Source organism: Drosophila serrata, unplaced genomic scaffold (genome assembly GCF_035046125.1).
Source record: "Drosophila serrata isolate PLE 108 unplaced genomic scaffold, ASM3504612v1 contig_217, whole genome shotgun sequence".
In the NCBI taxonomy this organism is placed as follows: Eukaryota; Metazoa; Arthropoda; class Insecta; order Diptera; family Drosophilidae; genus Drosophila; species Drosophila serrata.
Genome location: NW_028257115.1, coordinates 1,501,777 through 1,521,024, shown reverse-complemented (window position 1 = coordinate 1,521,024; position 19,248 = coordinate 1,501,777). Strand labels below are relative to the sequence as shown.

At 34.8% G+C, this 19,248-nt stretch overlaps 1 protein-coding gene across 23 annotated transcripts in view; it reads left to right on the top strand.

Moving 5' to 3' along the window:
- The window catches only part of Svil (Supervillin), a 154,316-nt gene that overhangs the window by 50,669 nt on the left and 84,399 nt on the right, over window positions 1-19,248 (top strand). For 3 of the 23 annotated variants that reach the window (XM_086829594.1, XM_086829587.1, XM_086829585.1), the window contains exon 1: window positions 2,750-3,375. The exons of 16 other annotated variants lie outside the window; for them this stretch is intronic. Coding sequence is in view for 1 of the 7 variants with exons in the window: in XM_086829604.1 (XP_086685730.1) it covers window positions 18,866-18,998 (133 nt within the window). In the remaining 6 variants the exon portion in view is untranslated. Of the gene's footprint in view, window positions 1-2,749; window positions 3,376-18,035; window positions 18,999-19,248 lie in introns of those variants that run through there. 4 more of the 23 variants (XM_086829590.1, XM_086829586.1, XM_086829591.1 and 1 more) reach the window with 4 other exon arrangements.

Genomic DNA, 19,248 nt, shown 5'->3' with positions numbered 1-19,248 from the left:
AAAGAAAAACTGAATGTAGAGTCGATGTTTAAAACATGACTTAAGGCTAAATTCAAACTCTAAATTACACAAATTCTTGTCTTGGCTTGAATATATACTCGTTGCAGGCAAATTTCTCAACTTTCTTTATGATTATCCAACGCTCACCGATTTCAGCAGATTATTTAGAATTTTTTGATTTAGAAACCTTATTTGGAAGCGTTTCTTCTTTCTTCCAATTTATATTTAATGTCGCTTCCCTAATCATTCCTGTGACTCTGTTCATACCCGCAAACTTCAATAGATCCCCTCATTATCTCAACAACTTTGATTGGAGTGTTTCGAATATTTTTTCTTTTGACTGCTTTTTCTTGTTTCATTTACCTGTGCAATTCTCATCTTAAACTTTTTCCCTCCTGCATCCATTAAACTTGGCCCCTCATCGGCATGCATCAAGCTCCCCCGCACTCTTTTCCCGATTTCCATTCGATCCCAGCTCAATTTGAAGTGCACAACTTGTGCAAAAAATATATACATACTTTTATATATATAAAATAAAGGAAAATAAAAATATAGGTAAAGTTAAGTAAAATAAAGGAAAATCGGAAAGATAAATAAAGACAGGCTGCAGGTAAAATCCTGAAAAATTCTCTGTGCAGTTTCTGTGTTTTTCATTTTTCTGCAAGCAATAAATATTTTTGTGTTCTCCCGGGGAGGTATATAAATGTTATGTGAAGTGTTTTCCAAACTTATACACATTTAATCAGTTAAATAGTTTCTGAATGTGTAGCAGTTTCCTAATTGCATTGAACTTGCTCTGTGATTTGATTTGGTCCACTCTGATCTATTGGACTGGTTGGGTGACGAGAGGAATATATGTACATATATATAGATATATAGCCATTGCCATTTGGAGCAGACGCGCTGCTGCGAACGGTTCATTAAGCAATTTTCTATGGCATTTCCGTGCTATGTGCGCTTTTCATCATCATTGCAACGGCGATCATGATCAATTCTTGAGCATTGCATTGCATTATAACGGCACCTGCATTTCCAACTTTCCTTACCTGGCGGAAAAAGCAAAAACTCCCTCCTCCTCATCATTCAGCAGGCACCCAACCAGATTCTGTTCTGTTCTCTCCCGGTTTTGTGTCATTAAGGCCTGCTACTACTACTATTTTTCCATCAGTGATATCGAACAGTGCAAATTATGCGAAATTATAAGAAATCTGTGTGAATGGGTGGACACTTACAGTGATCACTCGGCAATTGGAAATGATTAGATAGGATATTTGAATCATTTGGAATTTTAAATTACATATTTTAGTGGTGTATAGAGAATCAATTAGGGTTATTTTGTTCATATATGAAGAAGAATTCATTTTATAGATTAAAAAGCAAGCTATAAATTATAATAAGGAGCTAATATTTATTTTAATTTAAAACCAAAATATATATTATAATAAATACTAGTCACATACCAAATTTTAATTTAATTTGAAGCTTATTAAAGTCAGAAAATAAGATTTTATAAACATATCGACAAAAGAGTGTTATGCAAAAAAGTATGCTACACTTTTTGCTAACTAAGTAAACAGAATTTGCTGTCCCTTGTTTATAAAAGTTTAAAGCCAACTTTTCTTTCAGAAATTACTCATAAATAACAGATATATTTTAATAGCTTGACAAACCTTGTTTTTTATTTATCGTAAAATAATGTCAAATAGCAATTGCGTCAAGTATTTTCTAAGGTAAAGCTTTATCATTTGCTCTGCCCATTAAAAGATAATTGTGTACTGCCCTCAATGAGTAGAATAAAGGTCAGACTTATATTTAATAGCTTTATGTTTTGTACGTGAGCCCATTAATGGGTTAATTAGTCTGCAACTAGAAAATAACGAACAGAAAACCATTTGGCATTGACTTGTTGCGTATATCTCCGTGACCATCTCTCTCTTGCTCTAGCTCTCTCTTAGCTTTGACAAACTTGTGCGCCCTTTCCCTTTTCAGCAACTGCTGTAACTGTTGTTGCTCGTTCTGTGCCTTTCCCCTTGCATTGCGAACACCCACACAATCGTACTTGCTTGGTACACACATGCACTGGAAGAAATTGTAATATATGTTTAATATTTTAAACAAGAATGGTTATATTAAAGCTTTGGTTACAACAGTCGAGTCCATTTTTATATACAAAAATAAAATAATTATGTATATACTAAAACTTATTTTTATATGACAATTTTCTCTAAAAATCTAATGTTAAAAATCTCATATATATGACACTTTTCTCTAAAAATCAAAGTTTAAAAATCTCGTAACTCAGCCAAAAATGCATTAATATTATTTCGGATAATATTCCTATGTTAGTTTTTATTAGGTTAATAAATCTGCATACTCAATTTAAAAATTTTTAAAATTTTAAATTTTATCAATTTTTCAAAGTTGTAAATTATAAATTTTAATGATAAAAAATGATGAAAAAATTTAAAAATTTAGTTTACTGCCTGAGATGGCTAGAACGATTCGGCTGTTGATGCTGATCAAGAATATATATGATTTATAGGGCCGGAAATGACTCCTTCAATGTTTTTCAAGTTTCGACTGAAATTATATTACCCTTTCAGGGGTATAATGAGCAACAAGAGATAGCTCTTATAATAATATCCCTTCTTGAAATTAATTTTAAATTTTCGTATTGAGCTTAAGAATAAGAATTATTTTAAGTGTACTGGCTACAATTGCTATCGGTAGACACGATCGTTCGATCGTTGTCGTTGTTGTTGCAGCCAGCTGTTGCTGTTGTTGCCCGGCAGCAGCAGCAGCAGCAACTTTTGGCGCAGCAGCGGCAACTTCCAACTTGAAGCTGGCTTTTTTTTCCATTCCGCTCTGCTCACAGTTTTCAGTTGGGACTTCAGTCTTTTGTTTGCCCTGTTCGCTAGCGGTTCGTCGTCGGCCTTCCGATTGGACATCATCATTGCATTTGGTTAGAGTGTGTTCAGTTCTCTGCACCGCTGTTCTGATCAGATCAGAGTTTCCGCTCCAGCCGCGTGTGTGTTGTTTTCAAAAAGTCTCTGTGTGTGAGTGTGTGTTTATTGTTGTTTTTGCTGTGCCGTAAACAAGTTTAGCAATGCGTTTCAAATCTGCGCCGATTGTTTCGTTTATTGTCATGCTCGATTTACTCACATAGGAGTTGCGGCAACTAAACGTAAAATAAAACAAAAATAAAAAAAGAACAAACTAATTGGTGATTTACGAAATATTTGAAAGGCAAAGTTTGAATTTATAAGCCGCAATCAAAAATAATAAACATACAACCGGAAAATAATTGTTCAACGGAAAAGGCGGACGCAATTGATGAAATATACAAATTTAAAGGAATTTAGCTGCATTGATTAGGTAAATATTTAAAAGAAAATATTAATTTAATACCATTTAAATAACTAAACAAATATGCAAATTTTAAGAACCACAAATATTGACATTCCGTGAGAATTTGCAGAAATAATTATAAGGCTACTAATTAAAAAAATCAATATGAAATCATATTCTTCCGATAGAATTAAAGTAAATAATTCAATTAGCAAATAGAAAATAATAGTTAATTTATTTTTAATTAAAACTGGCTTATCTAAACATTTGATTGAATTTATTCTGAGGTTTATAACTCTTGGATTTAAGCTATATAAGTTTGGGGATAATTTAAGATATTTAATCAAGTTTGGTTAAGGCAAAAATAATTACATATTTTTGGAGTCTTTAATAAAATAAATATGTTTATATGTTAGTGATCTCAACTTAAATTTTATATATCTAAAACTTCAAAACATATGAACTAATTTCTTGAAGTGTTATTTTGTGTTTGTGAAAAGCTAATTGGAGAATCTGAAAAATAGAGTGCGACAGATTGAGAGCTCCACCTCCGCCCCCTCCCTTGTGAGCTCCAAGCAAACGGTAAAATTGAAAGCTTTAATTTGGGAATTTTCGGATCTACACTTGACCGACAAAGTGCGAGGGAGAGAGACTGGGCGGCGCTGCTAAGCCGGCTGACCTGTTCTGTCACTCTTTCGATTGCCCCCTCCCCCCATCTCCCACGTCCTCCTCGATCTCTCTATGGCCTCTCTCTCTCTCTCTCGCCCACTTGTTGTTATTTTTAGCCAGCGGCGCGACGGCAGCTTATCAAAAGTTGTTATTATTTTTAGCCTAAGCTACTTTAAATATAAATGTACAGACACACACGTTCTTCAAGTGCGTTTTACTTCAGACTTATTGCGCGAATTTGTTTTAATTTAATTCAATGTGCGGCGAGCGTAAGAATTGCGTGCTTTTTTTCATTCCAATTTGAACTCTTGAGTGAAAACGGAACGGGATAAAGGAGAAAGAGTGGGGGATTGAAAGAAGATTGGGGATAGAGAGAAAGAGGGAGAGAGAGATGGAGTCACCTGCCGGCCTTTGTTGTTGTTACGTTCTTGCTTTGGGGACGCATATTGTTGTTGTTTTTGCTATTATTGCTTTTGGAGCATTGAGGCGTGCGTTTTGTTTGCACGCCCTTTGTTTATTGTTATTGTTCTTTCAACTGCCATTGTTAGTGTATGTGTATGTTTTGTTTTGTTATTTGTGCTTTGCCTTTGTTGTTGTTGCCATGGCAATGGCAACTTTTTTAACTGCATTTTACGCCGATTGCAATTTAATTTTCGAAAGTTTTTTATTTGGGTTTTTCGGTTGATTTCCTACCAACTTTTCCGATTAGAAAATGGGTATTATTCTGGGAAGTGAAGAGAAGCCAATGGCTATTGTTTTACCCTTACAGGGTATTAACAAGAAACATTTCCGACCCCCTTAAGAATATATTATATTCTTGATCAGCATCGATAGCCGAATCGATCTGGCCATCTCCGGCAAAAATATTATTTTTTTTCTGAATTTTTTCAACATTTTTTTGTGGGTTAAAATTTTCAAAAATTCATAAAAATTTGAATTTTTTCAAATTTTAAATTTAGATTTATTACTTTTATAAAAAAATAACATATGAAAGCTTTACGGAACTAAAATGTATGTACATATTTTTGGCTTAGTTATGGGTTTTTTAAACTTGGAATTGTTAAACAAATTTTCGTATATGATCGATTTAAAAAAGTCAATATTTCAGGAATTCAAAAGGCCATAAAATCGTCTAAAAGCTAGGGATTGCGATAAGTCATGTATATTCCGATTCAGCGTTTAAATTTTAATTTATATATAATAAAATATTGATAAATATACATTTTTAATTTTTTACCAATTTTTCTAAGTTTCATAATCGTTAAAATTGTCAAGAAAAATTTGATAAAAATTTTTATTTTTTCTTTATTTAAAATTGAGTATGCAGATTTATTTACCTCGCAAAAAATAACATAGGAAAGCTTTCCGAATTGAACTTAATTATTTGATTGGCTTAGTTATGAGTTTTTTAAGTTTTGATTTGTAGATAAGTTTTACACATAAAAATATTGATAAATATTTCGATTGCATAGTGCAAGGGTATACAAATTTCGACTTCCTGAAGTTAGTTTACTTTCTTGTTCTCTCCATCATTCAATATTAAATTTATTTGATGGAAAATATGCTCGAATAAATTTGATACAAATTTCCCTTGTTAAAAAGCGAACCAGAAAAATTCCCCGAAAATATTCTATACAATAATTCCCACATTTTAAGCTTAACGAAACCTTATCTTCTCAGTTTTCATAGAATTTATACCGAAAAATCTTCTTTTTAAATGCAATTTTCCATTTGGCTGCAATTTACATTGTTTGAATTACACAATGCCCAATTGCAAATCAAATTTTCCGCAGCGATTTTCCAAAAATGGCGCTCATTATTCGCCATCATTAGAATTTATTCTCATTCCATTACCAAAATGCAAGGAATTTGTTGCTGGGTTTTGGTGGTTGCCTGCTGTGGCTTTTATTATTATTATTTTTTTTTGCTGTATTTTTTGGCTGACTTTCAACTGCAATTTGTGTGGCCCCTGAGCGCGTTAATTGTTCATTGGGCTTTTAAGCGAAAAACGCAGCACAAAATACAGTTTTGTGCAGCCATCAGCGAAATGCCATAAAATTTTACTGCCGCAGTGCATTTGTTAGATGGATGGATGTATCTTTCTATCTATACGTAGTCGTATCTAACTGTGGTAGCTTTTGGAAACGCAGCACTGCTCTGCTTAATTATTCCAAAGCCACAGCCACAGCCAAGTCAATAATTAACCGTAATACATTTAATTTTCATTTATTTAATTACTACTCGTTTTTCTAGTCTCTCTCTTTTACATGTTGTCTGTTGGGTCTGTGTAATTAGAAAATGTGGTTCCACTTGTGCGAGTATGGCTTTTCCCCTTCAAGTTTTCCTTTGACAAAATGTGAACTCTGACTTTTACAGGAGTTGGTTTAGTTGAAGTTTCTTCAAGTGATGTTTAGAAAACAAATCTTAAAATTTTCTTTCTTTTCATAAAGACAAAATTTAATCTAGTATTTAAACTTTACTTTTATTATTATCCAAACGATAGTTAAAATAAATTGCTATCGAGTTCCTTACTAAGTACTCACTTTTCTTGATATAATTTCAAGCATGTAAAAGTCATTTAAAAATTTAAATAATTACTATAATAGTATTCCACTGGTGGTTGTCTAGTGTCTTTTCCTTAAGTTCTTTTCGCCTGACAATATGCGACCTTTTACTTTCGTTTCTGGCCAGGGCCCAAACCAAAAGTTTCTGGTAACAATTGCAGCGGCACAAAGGTCAACCGACTTGTTTCCCCCAACTGTAATGTTCTTCTTGACTTTCAGCGTTTTGACTGCGGTTATCTTTCTCTTTACCGAAAGAGAAAGACCTTCAAGTCTGGAAGAAGAGCACCACCTCGCCCCTCCAAAACCCCCACTTTATCTCGGCTTTTCCATTGCCAAGACAACGTTTTGCTTACGTTCCCACCCCCCACAGCGCCTGCTTTTATGACAAACAAAAATTTATTCGTTTTTATTCCTTTGCCCTTACGCTTAATAAATCTCTTTTCTTCTGTGATTTTTCCGCCCAGTCCTAATTGCGGAATTTCCCTGTCGCCATCCATATCAAAACTTGCTAAAAGTTAGAATGATTCATATAACAATTTTGGGTGTTTACTGATTTATGCGGTGACAACATGGCGTATGAGTAATGCCTCAGTAAGGGTATTGCACAGATTGACAAACTGTCAGCTCTAGACGGAGTGATAAATGGATGGGAAAGGTCAAAAGTCAACAAAATGCCGGTAGTTCACTCTCATTGATTAATTTTCAATTGCATTAAAATTTAAAGCCAATTTCGAAAGCGTGTACTTCCTTTTACCAACCCACTTTGTACGTATTAATTCGATCGATAAATCCGTAAATAGCATTTACAAAACTGCGCGACTTTTCAACGTCAGCGAATGGTGAAATATACCAAGCCCCACCACCGCTCTTATGTAAAACTGTCGCCTCAGTGAGTGTGTCTTCCTTCCGTTCGAGCTTCCTTTTCGCCTCCTTCACTTCCTGTGAGCTGTCAGTTCAATTGACTGACGAAAGCCCAGTGCCACCCACCAAAACACCCATCGGCTATAGCACCCAGCTCCACCCCTAGCACTTGGCGTTTGTAGCAAATGTCAGGACTGCGTCAATGGAATCTCCAGAATTGTCCTTGCACTTGGACAAAACTGGGGAAATATGCTTTGAAATTTAATTAAATATTATCGATACATTTCGATCGAGAATTTTATGTTGACATACGAAAATATCGATATATATCGATAGATTGTCAATCTTGCTTACAATGTTTTTATCGCTTTATTTTGCATTTTAAATAGATAGTTTTGTATGTATCCCAATTACTTTTTATACAGCAATTCAATATTAAAGGTGTTAACAATACATCTTTTAAAGAAATTTATAATCTTATATGCTTTATAAAGCTTATACTCCCCATATTCTTAGAAATTTATTAAAGTACATTTTTCCCTGTGCTGTCCTTCGAGCTGCTGTTATTTAGACCCTGTCTGTCAATAATACACACAGCAAAGCTCAAGCCCTTACATCTATTAAGTAAACAAACAGACAAAGCCAGTAAATATGAGGGAAAGTATAGGATAAATGTGCCATAGGCACTTGGAGCAGGACACATTGGGATAGTGAAAATGGGATTGGCGGCTGTCAGGTGGCAGAGGTTCAGTTCGAGACAACAAACCGAATTTCGTTGACAGTCATTTTTGGGGAGCGTTTTTCTGGCAGACAGAAGAGAGGCTTTTCTTTTGGGTGCACTCAACCATGGCGACGACGACACCAAGCTTTTGTCAATGTGTGGCATCGAAAGATACGATACGATACGATACGATTCAACTGCGAAAAAGATACTTTTCAGCTTGGTCTGCTCTTTGTGGCCTCATCATTTGTGATGACTGACTGACTGACTGGCTGAGGTGTGAGCTGGAGATACAATTTTTGACAGCTTCCTCCCCTTCGGTAAGGTCAGGCTTCATTGTAAAAAGGGAAAATCCGACAAGGTCCTAGGGGTTGTTAATGAGCTTTTCTTTGACAGCCGAATGAATGGGGTTTCGAAAAACGGAATGGGATTACAAATTGATGAAAGCTGAGGCTGATGATGGGTTCTATATATGTATGATTGAGTGATGATGAAGGGCGACAGCGTCACCAAATGACAATGAACACGGTAATGCGTAATTTAATTCAATGCCATTTCAGTCACTTCAAGAATACATAACCACATTTGGATTACCATATATATTTTGTGGCGCCTCTAAAAGCGTTATAAACTTGGTCGATAAAGAATACCCATTATATTGCTTTTAAAGCTCGCCAGCTCACAGGCACTTAGCAATAATTGAATTCCATAGTTGCACTTCCTTCCTGACTGCATATTTTCACTGCCCTACCAAAACTATTTGGCACACTAAACTCTCAGGGGGGTGGCCTTCCATTCCCATCCCCTCGTTTCCCTTCAAAGCATCCCCTTTAAGTGCATTGCCAGCATAACTTTCATATTGCATTCGGCGCCACCCGCCCTCCTTTTTGTAACTTTGGAACAGTTGGCAAAACTTTTAGCTCAATATGCGACATTGGATGTCAAAAATTGCCCACGCAGACAACCGATGGGGAAGCTAATAGAAATGATTGGAGATGACATAAAGTATTAAATCGATAACTAAAACGATTTTTTATATATTTCACATTTTTCTGTATCGATATTTCTCGAAATAATGAACATTTCGATAAAATATTGGTGGAAAAAACATCAATGGTAGTGTAATATTTAATGAATAAATTTTATTTCTTCATAATCCACATTTTGTAATCACTTTTTAACTTTTTAACATTATTATTATTTACTATAGTCCTCAAAATATTATTATTTTGAATATTTATTTTGATACTCCAAGAAATGTTCGATATTTTTCGATGGTACCCGAAAATATTCGATGTTTTTCATGAAATATGTTGCCATAAATCTCTCTTTACAAAAAAACATACCTAGTGTTAATGGTGATGGCTTTTTCACATTTTCCCGAGAAAAAAAAAACACCGAGGCCGGGCAACACGGAAAAACCTCCATCAATAACGCCAATAACCAGAGTGGATGGCTTTAAAAAAAAAGTGTGCCAAAATGACCTGGTCGTTTTCCTACTTTTTTTTCACCTGCTTCGGCCTGTGTAGTTCACCTATTTGCCTAATTTCTTATTCCACATTCAACGAGTTTTTCCAAGATTAACCATAAAATACAGTGTAAATTATGCCAGCATCAATACACATCAAATTGCTCTCTTTTTCTCTGTCTCTATCTTTGGCAAATTATTCATATTTCTTGTTGTCGGGAATGATGATATCTTTTTTGTCTGCTGTCTGGTTCGAGTTTGATTATTATGTCACGCCTTGTTAATTAATTTATAAACAATCTCTTTGGAGGAGCATCTTCATCTTGCCTTTTTCATTATGCATTTTCATTTGCATTTTGCATTTGCCTTTCAATCTCCACTCACAATTATTCAAGCATAATGAAATGGAGTTGCATTTGAAAATTAGCATATTTCTTGTATTTTTCCGTTCATTTTCACTGTTTCTGTTTTTGTTTCCTCCTCTTCATTTTGACTGGGTTGCATAACAATTTGATTTCAGATTTGTGTTTTTTAACGCTTCGTAATTGGTACAATTTGCATTTAAATTTTACTTTATTGATCAATCAATTATGCATGGGGTGTTCCGTTTATGGAAAAGTGTTCAATTCGCACTGTTTCTAATTGACAATCTTGAATGGTTTTTTATTATTATCGGCGTCTCTCGAAATTTATGCACAACCGTGGGTCGTGGGAAAATTGTCAAAGAAAATGGAACTGACAAACCAAAAAGGTAACCCAACTTGGACTTTAGCTCAACCCAACGATGACATCATCACGTCGGCGTCTGGCTTCATCACAAGTCAATTATCATGCTATTTAGCAGCACTCTAATTCAATTTGCAAATAATTAAATTTGATTTTCGCATCTCAATGATCATTTTCCCAGGGCATCGAATTGCAACAGATTTGCTTGCATTCATGAATCATTTTATTTTTTTGTACAGTTTAATGCACTTATATAGAAATATCAGTAGATTCTGATATATAGTATAAATTATTAAGAAATTGTGATCATTACGATTGCAAATATTTTATTTTATTTACAAAATTTCTCTTGACAAATATCAATCATTGTTTAGAACCATTTTCATTTAAAAACTGCCCTTATCAGCAATTAACCATTAATTTTCGCGATTCATTCACGATTTACCAGCTAGATTTTTTTGTTATTTCAGCAGTTAATTTACTACTAAACCTCTACTGAACTTTTGTGGACCTAAACATCAGGCCACTAACTACATTATTGCACAATGCCGAGTCATCACAAAATGCAATTCTCTCCCATTTCTGTCACCTTCAAGGGCCACGTAATTTGCAACGTGCATATTGACGCTGAAATTTCAATTGAAAGCAACAAAAGACAGCTCACAATCAGAGGGGGGTAAAAACGCATAGAAAGGAGGAATAAAAAAGAAATAATATAACACAAAAATGAAAAAGTGATGGCAAATATAAACAAAATACAAACAAAAATAAAGACAAACTTGACCCTAATACTTGAAACGTTGCAAAAAAAAATAAAAGCAAAATAAAAAACCAAGAAAAAAACCAACAATAAAAGAAAATGTGAGGCAACAAAGCGCCTTGTTAGATAAGGCTTTTAGTGTTTTCCGCAAAGGTGGGCAACGCCAATTTCATGGATAAATAAACTGAACCAATAATGACATCATTACTTAGTCAGCTTATCGCATTTTGCATGTCAAGAGGGGGTTTTCATATATCCTATCCGATATACATTTATATCTCGTATAGCAACCTCTTTTCTAATTAATATGTTCTTATTTATCCCCACCAAATATCTATTATGTTAATTTCCTGCATTCTCTACAATGATTTATTATTTATTCAACACGCTCTTTGGCTTATGCAAAATACATTTACCACTGCCGCCTACAAAAAAGTAGCTTAATCCCTCGATTTGCAAAAAAAAAAATATTTTTAAATGAAAAAGTACCACAATTTATTTCCGGCGCCCACAACCAAAAACTACATTGACCAAAAAATAAAATACTATTTACTTGGAGTTAAATAAAAAAAAAAGCTTAGACTGTGGGTTCTTTTTGCTGGGTTTTTACTGTCAAAAGTAAACAAATGCTCGTCAGTCAGTCAGTTTCTCTGCGTCAACGGATAACCACTTGGCATCCGCGTCATTATCATCCTCATCAGCATCATTTGCGGCCTGAAGTTATCAGTGGAAGTGATTTCCCTTATCTGTCCGAGGTCACAGAAAAAAAAAATGTATATTGAATTCCAGCCAAGAGTTCAGTTAACTACAGTTTTGATTAAGGAAAATTGCTATGCTAAGTGGAAGATGATAAATAATATTATTACAGGATATTGCACTAAGAAAATCAAGATAAACATTAGGTTTTTTGAGAGCTTTTCAAAGCGGAACTAAATAAATATTTTACCTCCTAATATACTTAATAAAATTCTAGAAAATGCAGATTAAGTTTAAGCAGATTTACCTTTCTAAAATTGATTTTCTATTAAAAAAATATTATAGTAATGGGATATTATTAAATATAAAAGAAACATAGATCGTTTTAATATGTAAACAACTTCTATAAATGAATTTTTCTTTGTGCACCATTCAAATGAAAACAATTATTTAGTAATTGAAACTACGCAGCTTTAAATTAACACCAAGTTGCAATTTCTAGACATTTTCCTTGACAATTTTTCCTCTATATCCTGTTCTGTGTTTTCTGTTCTAGAAAGTGCTCCATCTACTGAATCTACTGCTATTTTCCCTCGAGCCATGTGCCGCAAATTAAATATAATTTAATTGTGATTAAATGGCGCTGCGCAATTATGCTTTAACATTGTTGATCAAGTTATATTTCTTTCTTGCCAAGTTGCAAGTTTTTTACCCCTTCTTAGTTCTCCCCTTTAGCCAAGTTTTCCTCATTTTCCCCAGCATTTTCTTGGCTTTTTTTTCTTCCTTCTCCCTGGCTAATTTACTTTTGCACTTCATGCCTGTCATGGCAACAGTCGCTTTGTGTCGGTTTAAGTGCACCTTCTCCTCTACCGCCGGATGCCAGTGTCTCCATGAAACGCACTGTACATGTATAAAGTAGTGCTCATTGCTCATTCTTGTTCTGGTTTAATTGTCAACGCTAATTGCACCAAAGTGCGAACAAGGCGGTCATTTGCAATGACAGCTTAGACGGATGGCCAAGATATATGTTATATCTGTTTAACTATCGATATGATTTGATGGCCAACAAGCTTGATGATGGCGGTAAGGCGTCAGTGATTCAAGATTGTTTGTCCTCCAGGCTTCGGGTTTTCATTCCAATATACGAAACTAGATCCGGCCTTGGTAGCGCGAAAATGTTGTTATCACAGCTGTCCCACCTGCGACCTTGTGCCCACTTTCCAAGCAAAAACAATCAAGCCGAGCGACTGCACTACGAAAAACCTGATCCTTTGTAGATTGTATAAAGAAAATTAACAGAAATTATATTTCTAGATTGTTTTTTGGATAAACTTCATGGCAATCAATTTATCTATCTGGATTTCTATCTTAAATCTTTCTTATTTTTCTTACTCTTTTACTATGTTATGTAGATATTTTTTTCCGCAGTGTCCTTGCATCCTGTCGTTGGTTTTACCATCATGAACGCCTCTTAAACTGGTTAAATGGGCGTTGCAAATATTGACATGGTTTTTGAAGCCTCCTCCTTCTCCTCCTCCTCAATTTCTTTAAGTAAAAGTAGGTTGCTGTGGTCAGGTGGCAGTTTTCAGTTGTCAGTTTTCAGTTTTCAGGTGTTTGTGTGGTGTGCTCGATAGCTAATCCACTTTCATGGCTAAATAATGCGTTCTGTGGCTGCTTCTGTAAATGCTTTCTAGTTCTTTGCACATGCTGTCAAGGGTGAAGGGACAACGAAGCCAATAATGATGGATGAAGAGGTCGATAAACCAAAAAGCAAACACTTTTATGGTTTGTTTGGTTTCGTCTTCAGTAGTTATATATGTATATATATAAGATACTTATATGTAAGAAATAAACCTAGACAAAAAGGTCAAGATAAATTCCAACTCAATTTGAAGGGTAGTTTCGTTAGAATAAATTCTTAACCCAAAACACTCAATTTGTGTATTCAATTTGGCAAAGTGTTTGCTCTTTGACACGTTCTTAAGGGGTCCAACTTTTTTAGGTCTGACTTCCTTTTTTCTTTTTCTTTGTTTTGAGAGTAACTTCATTTAATTTGAGAGTTGACATCACTTGAATTATAGAACAGACCAGAAGTCCGTATGCCTGATGCATTATTCAATTATTCGAGTGCGTTTCGCTTGGGCATCAATCATACGCCACGTATCCTGCATATTAATAATACTCATTATTGGCATAAATCATGTGGATGCGGTCATGATATATTCGTATATGAAAAATCTCTGAGGCTGTCGCTCATTTTAACTGACATTTGTAGACTTCGGGGTGGAGTAATCGCAGAATTAATAATTAATTAATTAACTGGCTAACCGTTGGAACGCGTGCAAATAAACAAGAGAGTCGCATGTTCATTTTCCCACTACTAATACTTATGAGGAGCAGCAGCCATTTCCCCGCGCTTTTCCGCTTCATGTTTACATCATAAATGTTCAACAACAGTGCGAGATAACGAGACAACAAAAAAAAGAAAACAACTTGCCGCATTTGGCCATGACTGGGTAGGGTGTGAGTTCAATATGTATAAACAATAGTAGGCAAAATAATAGTAAGGAAATGGTAAGGAAGTTTTTACGAAAATTTATATATTACAAGATTTTTAAGAGTGTTCTTATTAGGTAATTTTTTCATATTTTTTGAGTGTGCTTTTATTTTTATTTAATTATTAAAAGAAGAACAAATGCATATCAGTTTCTCTCACTATAAATTGTTATTTTTAAGACAGTAAATAATATTGTAAAATATTCTCATCCATTTAAAAAGACATCTATTATTTTCCCCTCTGCTGTTAAAAAAGTGTTTATAAATACACTGTGTAGCGGGTGTAATAACACAAAGTAAAAATAATAATGCAACTCATTACGGAAATATATGGCGGGCAAGAACCTGAACCTGAACTCAGCACACTGAGTGGGCAGAGATCAGATAAATGGGGCTTTATAATCCGACTTCTCACTACATATGTATGGACACGACAAAAATGCGACTTGAAAAACATAATAGTTTCGTTTTATATAAATCAAGATGCAACCGATGCTACAAGGTGGCGCTTTCTGGTTTCAATTTGTCGCAGCTTAAGTGGCAGGAAGTTTTCTCGCTGCCCATTCACTCTCGTCTCTCTTTTGTCAAATAAACAAAATTGACACCCACAGCGGAAGTTGTTGTGTTTTGACTCGCAAAAAGCAAAACTCAATTAGATAGCGAGTCTGTGATGCGATATCACCGAAGATTGACAATGACAAGAGAATGCGGGAAGTATGGGAATGGGAATATGGTTTCCATTCGTTTTGGAGATGGGAAAGTACCGATAATATAGTATACCGATATATACCGATTTTTTTTATACCCTAAAACGATTTATATTTTATTCAAAAGCTTGTAACTATGTGAAGGAGTAATTTCCGACCCTATAAATCATATATATTCTCGATCAGCATCAACAGCCGAATCGATCTAGCTATCTCCGAGGAAAAAAATTGTTAAGACATTTTTTTTTTCAAAATTTTACATTGTTTAAATTGTCAAAAAAAATTTGCCGATTTTAAACTGAGTATGCAGATTTATTATCCTAATAAAAACTAACACAGGAACGTTTTCCAAATTAAAATTAATGCATTTTTGGCTTAGTTATGAGTTTTTAAAAATTTGGTTTGTCGAAAAAAAAGGTCATATATAAATATTGATAAATATCGATTCAAGAATTGCAAATATTTTCAACTTAGTTATAATTCATTTAAGATACGATCTTATAATTAAATTACAAACTGCAAACTTCGGTTTATTAGCTATATCTCTTTCTAATGATAATCCAGTTCAATATTAAGTTTTTCACTATTTTTTCTATAATTTTTTCCCCCAAATATTATAATAAAACCATTTATTCACGATCCTCTCTAGTTCAGATTGAGATTCTGTGAATTCAAATGGGCCTCTGGTGGGTGTGTGGGCATATGAGGTCACGTCACTCCCCATGTTGACCCCAGAAGGCACGTGCCTGAACTACGAAATTACGCATACGCCTTGTTGCCCTGCTTTAGTAGTAGTTTCGCCTTGGCTTTTGCCATCAAAATTGATATAATAATTGTGAAAATCCTCCGCTCCGAGGGAAGTTGCCCTCGCTAGCATGCAAATATCAAGGCGGAGGGGGAGCGAAGGGAGGTCAAAGTTCAAGCGCAAAACCGCTTGACATTTACCATATGCCATACCATACACACACACGCATAAAGTTCCCCATAAAAAAAGGAGGGGAAAGAAAAACTGGCATAAATACTGCTAAACGTCCCATGTCACACAGGTTAAAAAGCCAGCTTTTGGCCAAAAGTAAAAGTAAAAGCAAAGAAACTTTAAATATAAAATGAAAATTATAATTGCAGTTTTTGTTAGAATATTTTATTCATTTCTTTTGTAATTAAAACAGATTTAGTCTATGTATATAATATATATTTTCCTTCCTAGCAATGTTTGTGTACTATAATTTTTTATAATTTTATATAAATATTATGTTATGTTATGTTTATTATCATCAATATATATAGTATTATCAAAATTATTCCTTAAATTATTATATGTATATTGGAAACTATAGCAACTAAATCTATTTTCTCACCGTGCATCATAAACATAAATATATATTTTTCGTTATCATTTTTTTGGTTGGCAATAGAGCCTGCATCATTTTTGGAATATTAAGTATACGCCCGGTTATCCGCAAACAGGTGACCAGAGAATCTGACCAATGCCTGTCGATATGATGATGGGAAAGGAGGAGTTTTTGTTGGATCCTCCTTCAGTTGGGGCCACTGGATGACCAATTATGGCACGCACTCATTAGTGCAATATCCCCTCCCCCCCTAACCCCCCTCTTATGTACCCGCATCCCGGACTGCGTTTACCGTTGGACAACCTCGTAAACCAGATAATGCCGGTGCCGCAATTCTGTTTCTGCTTCTGTCTGTTTTCTGGCTTTGGCTCTGGCTCTGGCTCTGGCTCTCCTGCCGTTTAATGAGCTTTGTTTCTGAGTGTTGTTTCTGTTGCTATTTTAACCCGACATGTGGAGCAGCACATTGCCCGTTGTGTGCTCCCCTTCCTAAGTCCCCAAACCCAACCCAACCCAGTCCCATTGCATCCCAAATCCCCGCCAGGTTTTCCACCCAACTGCTGGTGGCTGAGTGTGTCTGTACAGCTCGGTGACATGCTCCGCCATCTGCAGTTGGTCTCGTTGCGATTTTGCAAAGTGTAACCATGGCACAGGTTGTGTTTTTTGTTGTCTTTTAAAGGAGTTCTAATTGTTTACTTAATTATTAAATTGTCCCAAAAAGTAAACATTGTTCAATGATTATTTATTCGAATTTAAAAGTGGAATTCGACAGACCAATGATGCTTTAAATATTTCCATTTAGTACTGAAATTTTAAATTCATAAATTTTGTAGTAAGCTTTAAATCAAGAATTAAGACTAAAGATTGAAATAAGATTTTCTGATTGTTTACTGTATTTCAATATTTTCTTTAAGAAAAATGTTTAAACTGATTTTTCTAGAACTTTCAATCCCGTGTAAGGGTATAAATATTCGCATTCATATTTACTATAAATTTATATAAGAATTTTTCTATAGTCCACCTCTTATAAAACTCATAACTAAGCCAAAAAAGCATCAATTTCGTTTCGGAAAGCTGTTCTGTGCTAGTTTTTAATAGATTTATAAATCTGCATACCTTAATTAAATTTTTAAAATATTTAAATTTTTGTCAATTTTTCAAATCCAACAATGTAAAAAACTCTTTCAAAAAAGTGAAAAAATTGACAACAAAAAATTTCTTTCCTAGATGCCCAGAATGATTCGCCTGTTGATGCTGATCAAGAATATATATGATTTATAGGGTCGGAAATGACTCCTTCACTGCTTTTAAGCTTCCGACTCAAGTGATAATACCCTGAAATGGTATAAAAATGAATATATTTTTATATTTTATATATATTTTTTTAAATTATTTTTTTAATAGTATTACTTTCTATAAGTATTTAGTTCATTATTTTCCACTGTACCACATTTTTTCAACTGACCCATCGATCTGCTGCTGCTTCTGCTTCTCAACACTCTGCACTCAACACTTAAAACACAGGCAACAACTGTGGGCACAACCTTATATTTCCCCCTTTTTCTAGCCAAAGTTTTCCCCATGAATTTCCATCTCCATTTCCATTTCCATTTAATTTTGGTGCAGCATCGGCATCTCCGGCATCTTCAGCTTGTTCAGCTTTTCACGCCTTGTGGCAGTTACCGTTGCAGCAGAAGCGACAGCAGCACGTTTTTCGTTTTGTTTTGGCTATTTTGTTTTGATTTCGCTGCTTCTACTAGCCGCCGACACACACACATAGACACTCGCGCGAGAGCCGCTTCACACACAGATACACACAATCACAAATGCAAAGAGCGCGACACACAGATACTCGCTCGGTTTTTGTTTTAATTCTTTTGCTTCGCCGAGTAAAAGATAAGGAATGAAAATATACAGCGACGCCTCTGCTTGCTTTCTGAGTTCTAGATACTTTTGTCTAGCGCTCGTCGCTCAGTCGCAAAAACGTTTAGCGCCGAGGCGGACGGAAAAACGCTTGGGAAAAATTACTGAACAAGAAAAAATATATATAAACGAAATAGAAATAAAAGAGAAAAACATACGGGAAATTGTGAAACAGAAACAACAGAAGACAGAAGACGACACGACGTCCGTCGAGTGTCTCTTGTTGTAAAGTTGACGCGAGTGAAAAGCGCTTTTCTATTTTCGCCTCAAGTGCAACAGCATGCAGCAGCATCAGCAGCCTCCTCTGCAGAAATCTTGCCCAAAACCGAAAAAAATTAAGCACTTGGCGCGTGTGTCTGTCTTACTTTCTAAAATAAAATAAAGTAAAATAAAATAAGAAAATCCTCACGCAAAATCGGCGAGAAATAGAAGCCAATTCGGACCGCGTTTTTAGGCGTGCCAATTTTAGCAAAGTTTCTTGTTTTTGTTTCTGTAACGATAAAAAAAAAAAAAAAAAATGCTGGCCCTTAAGGAGTGCTTAATACGCGAGGGTGTCCTTAACTTGGACAATAACCCCGAAAAATATCACCGACCATATTTTCTGAACAGCAGCAGGAGCATCGGCAGTATGGATATTCCCCGATATCGCAGTTAGTATCTACGAAATGCCTTTGATAGCTGATATCTCACAGATATGCAGTGTGTGTTGTGGTTGTAGAAATAGTTTTGCAGGTGCTAAAAATACCAAAAGAAGTGTAATTAAATTCCTAACTAAACTTTGAACTTGATAAAGGGTATTACATTTGTTAATCAGACTTATAAAACATTTAATAAATATATCAAAAAATATTAAAGTAATTCTGCCTTTGGTTCTAATAGGAATATATCTCTTGTTGTCTA